We start from the raw sequence: 3,730 nt of genomic DNA on the forward strand, positions 1-3,730 counted from the left end.
GGCTATCATCTTTCGCACCCTGATAGATGGCAGCAGATTCATCTACATTCATCCTTCCTTCAATCATATGTGGTAAATTTTCTGTATGTCCAAAAGCTTCACTAGTACTGTGTGAAAAAATTCACGTTATCACAAAAGCTGCAGGTGAATCTTACTAATCTCATGAAATATGCTAATTGAGCCAGCCGCTACGTGTATATATTGACAGCTTTACCGCTTGTGGACACTGACAACATGGCCTTCCTCTGGATCCTGTCTTGCCTTGCCTTTGCCGGTGCTGCCTACGGTAAGTCTTTAGCGTCATTTGTGCCTTTATTGTCCATTATTTATTACGTTTCAGCTTCAAACTGAAATATACTGCAGGTCTTCCCTTGCTGGCCTCAATTAATTTGAACGTGTGATGGAAAGTGACACTAAATAATTGTAAGGAATGCACAGTTTTCAGTTTTGAAAATAGGTGACGGTATTGAAGCAATTCTTCCCGCTCTGGTTGGAATTAGGCTGCGGCGTTCCAGCCATACGCCCCGTCATCACCGGATACTCTCGGATAGTGAACGGTGAAGAGGCCGTTCCCCACTCCTGGCCCTGGCAGGTGTCCTTGCAGGTAACATTTCAAGAGTGTGCGAGTTCCACAATACCTGTATATTTAGCTCTGGCTGCTAACCGCTAGCTTTGCTGTCCAGGCGCACCAGCCTCACTTATTTCTGATAAGTCAGGTTGCTATATTACATCAACTAGCCACAACTTAAGTCCTTCAAACGCATCACGGAAAGTGCGACTCTGTTGCAGGACTCCACTGGCTTCCACTTCTGCGGTGGCTCCCTCATCAGCGAGTACTGGGTCGTCACGGCTGCTCACTGTGGCATCAAGTGAGTCAATGAGACTGACACCATATATACTAAAGGCAGCCATATTCACATATGAATGACAGGAAAATGTCAAGTGTATTAAAATACAGGCAGTTCCCGAGTTACTAACGAGTTTTGTTCCCTAAGTCTGTCTTAAGTCGAATTTGTAGGTAGGTCGGAAAAATATTGCAGTACATAATAATCATTGTACAGTAATAATAAAATTAACCAATGAACTGCTTCATTATCAAAGTTTTCAGAAGTGTCACAAAGCAGTGTGTGTGTTTGTTATTATCAACCATTATATTTAACCTGAATTTTTTATATAATAGGCTTTATGGCAGTCCATTGCCTAAAAGTCAGACGTTCTTAGCCCAGGGACTACCTGTATCCAAACAATTTCTGTATGAGCATTTATACATATTTTTTATGTTTCAATAATTACTCTGTGCTGTTTCTGTGGTAGAGTGTCCCACCGTGTTGTCCTGGGAGAACACAACCGCGCATCTCCTAGCGAGAACATCCAGACCATGACTGTTGCAAAGGTATGGGTACCATAACCTAGGGTGAACGTATTTTGGTTTCAAAAGAGAGGACACTGGGGGTGGGTCAACAGGAGGGGCTCCAAAGCAACAGAAAATATGCATACGGAAGGTGTTCTGACTGTAAGAAGCAAATTCAGGCATGAAACCAAGTGAAATCCTAAATATTTCAGGCAAGATCTAGATCAAGGACAAATCTGGGTATAAGGTCACCCTGCCTGTACGGTTTGCAGAGATGGAGATTTCACGTCCATAAAATAAAAATCCAGACCAAGATTTTGTTTCAGCCAACTAGCTCTGTACTCTGTGACTATTTATACTCAGTTGGCTGCTTGAAACGAAACCTTGGTGCGCCTCGCTTTTTAACCGTTGTTACGTTCATATATTGATAACTTACATAGTTTTCTGGTACTGTGGCGTTTTTCTCAAAGACCGTTTCCTAATTTGCTCCAGGTTTTCAAGAACCCCAAATACAACCCGTTCACCATCAACAATGACATCACACTGGTCAAACTGGCCACCCCTGCTAAGATGACGCCCCAGGTGTCGCCTGTATGTGTGGCTGAAACCACTGACAACTTCCCTGGTGGCATGAGATGTGTGACCACCGGCTGGGGCCTGACCCGCTACAACGGTAAGTGCTGCCCCCAGGCATAGAGGCTCCAGCTTGGACTCCATAGCCCAGGTCCACTGGGTGACTTTAGCATCTGGGTTCAGTGGATTTGGTCAAGGTTCTGCTCTTGAAAGAATGCATGAATGTTACATTTATATAGCACCTTTCAAGACACCCAGAACGCTTTACAGAACCAACGGGGAGCCACTTCAACCACCACGACTGTGTAAAACCCACCTGGATGATGCAGTAGCAGCCATTCTGTGCCAGTACGCTCACCACACTGTAGCTAAGGTGGTGAAGGGGCAGGAGAAAATGCACCAATTAGATATAGGTGATGATTCGGAAGCCGGATCTGATAGGGCCACAGCGGGCAATTTTTGCCAGGACATGGGGCTACCACGCCTACTCTTTCGAGGTTCTGTGCTCCATCCTGGCTTATTCTTTGGTTCCAGCTCCTGACACCCCTCCGCTCCTGCAGCAGGCTGCTCTGCCCCTGCTGACCAACACTGACTGCCAGAGCTACTGGGGAAACAAGATCACCAACATCATGATTTGTGCTGGAGCTTCTGGCGTCTCCTCCTGCATGGTAAAGCTCTCAGGACCTCATGAAGGCACAGTTACTTCCTGACGTGTATCTAAGTGCACAAAACCATACATCCTCTACTTTCCTTCCCCCACATTAACCATGTAAAGCAGTGTTTCCCAACCCAGTCCTCGGGGAGCCCCCAGACGGTCCATGTTTTTGCTCCCTGCCCGTCGATCCACGTGAGCTGGGAGGGAGCAAAATCGTGGACTGTCTGGCAGTCTCAGAGGACTGGGTTAGGAGGCACTGGTAAAGCATATCTTTCTGATACGTAAAATGGTTTTTCGGGATTAGCAGTAGCTTGGTAATCAGTTTGAGTCTGTGTGTGTGTTTCAGGGTGACTCTGGTGGCCCCCTGGTCTGTCAGAAAGAGGGTATCTGGACCCTAGTGGGCATTGTTTCCTGGGGCAGCAGCACTTGCTCGACTTCTGTCCCTGGAGTCTATTCTCGCGTCACAGAGCTGCGTGCCTGGATGGACGAGACCATCGCTGCCAACTGAAACCGCTCCCTTGTGTTTTATTGGTTTTGGTTTCTAAGGAGATGTCAATAAAATTATGTGCCTTTCAAAGCAGTCAGTCTTTGAGTGTCTTGGATTTTTCAACGATCGGCATGATCGAATATCAGAAAGGACTGGCGAATGCCAAGCTGATTTTATTGCAAATTTCTCCAGGGAAGAACCAGATCAATGGCAAGAAGTGAATTCAGGCAGCCAGATATTCACCAGTCCCACTCCCACAGAGCTCTTGTGAAATACAAATCTGCTCTGATTTCCATCAGCAAGACTTCTGAAGGATGATAAAGACTGATAGATACAAAGACAGAGCTCTGGGGACATATTCTCACGTTAGGAATGTTTCTTTTCCCCACAAGAACACATCATTGGCACTTTCCAGTCCTGTGTAACAGACTCTTTGTAATCTGTTTGCTGCAACCATTGCTATTGATGTCTCAGTAAGTGCATAGAGAAAACTTGTTCCAAAGCTACACAAATTCAAATGTGGTTTGTTTTCTATGGACTTCTGCTGTTTCGTCTTGCGTAATCAGATCAGCTGATTATCCGTCTTCTACTGCCCAGGGAGGTTCAGTAGATCTTATAAAGGCCCAGTTGTTGCTTTGCTGACAGTGGTCAGGCTGTCATGTGA

At 45.8% G+C, this 3,730-nt stretch overlaps 1 protein-coding gene across 1 annotated transcript; it reads left to right on the forward strand.

Annotated features, from left to right (window-relative positions):
• The first annotated feature begins 222 nt into the window (after positions 1–222).
• LOC125706867 (chymotrypsin A-like) lies at positions 223–3,159 on the forward strand. The gene is made up of 7 exons (XM_048973714.1): positions 223–286; positions 501–604; positions 790–869; positions 1,315–1,393; positions 1,844–2,024; positions 2,459–2,592; positions 2,926–3,159. The coding sequence occupies exons 1-7, from the start codon at positions 235–237 to the stop codon at positions 3,085–3,087; spliced, it is 792 nt and encodes a 263-aa protein (XP_048829671.1). The 5' UTR covers positions 223–234; the 3' UTR covers positions 3,088–3,159.
• Positions 3,160–3,730: the final 571 nt, after the last annotated feature.

Source organism: Brienomyrus brachyistius, chromosome 13 (assembly GCF_023856365.1).
Source record: "Brienomyrus brachyistius isolate T26 chromosome 13, BBRACH_0.4, whole genome shotgun sequence".
NCBI classification, from domain to species: Eukaryota; Metazoa; Chordata; class Actinopteri; order Osteoglossiformes; family Mormyridae; genus Brienomyrus; species Brienomyrus brachyistius.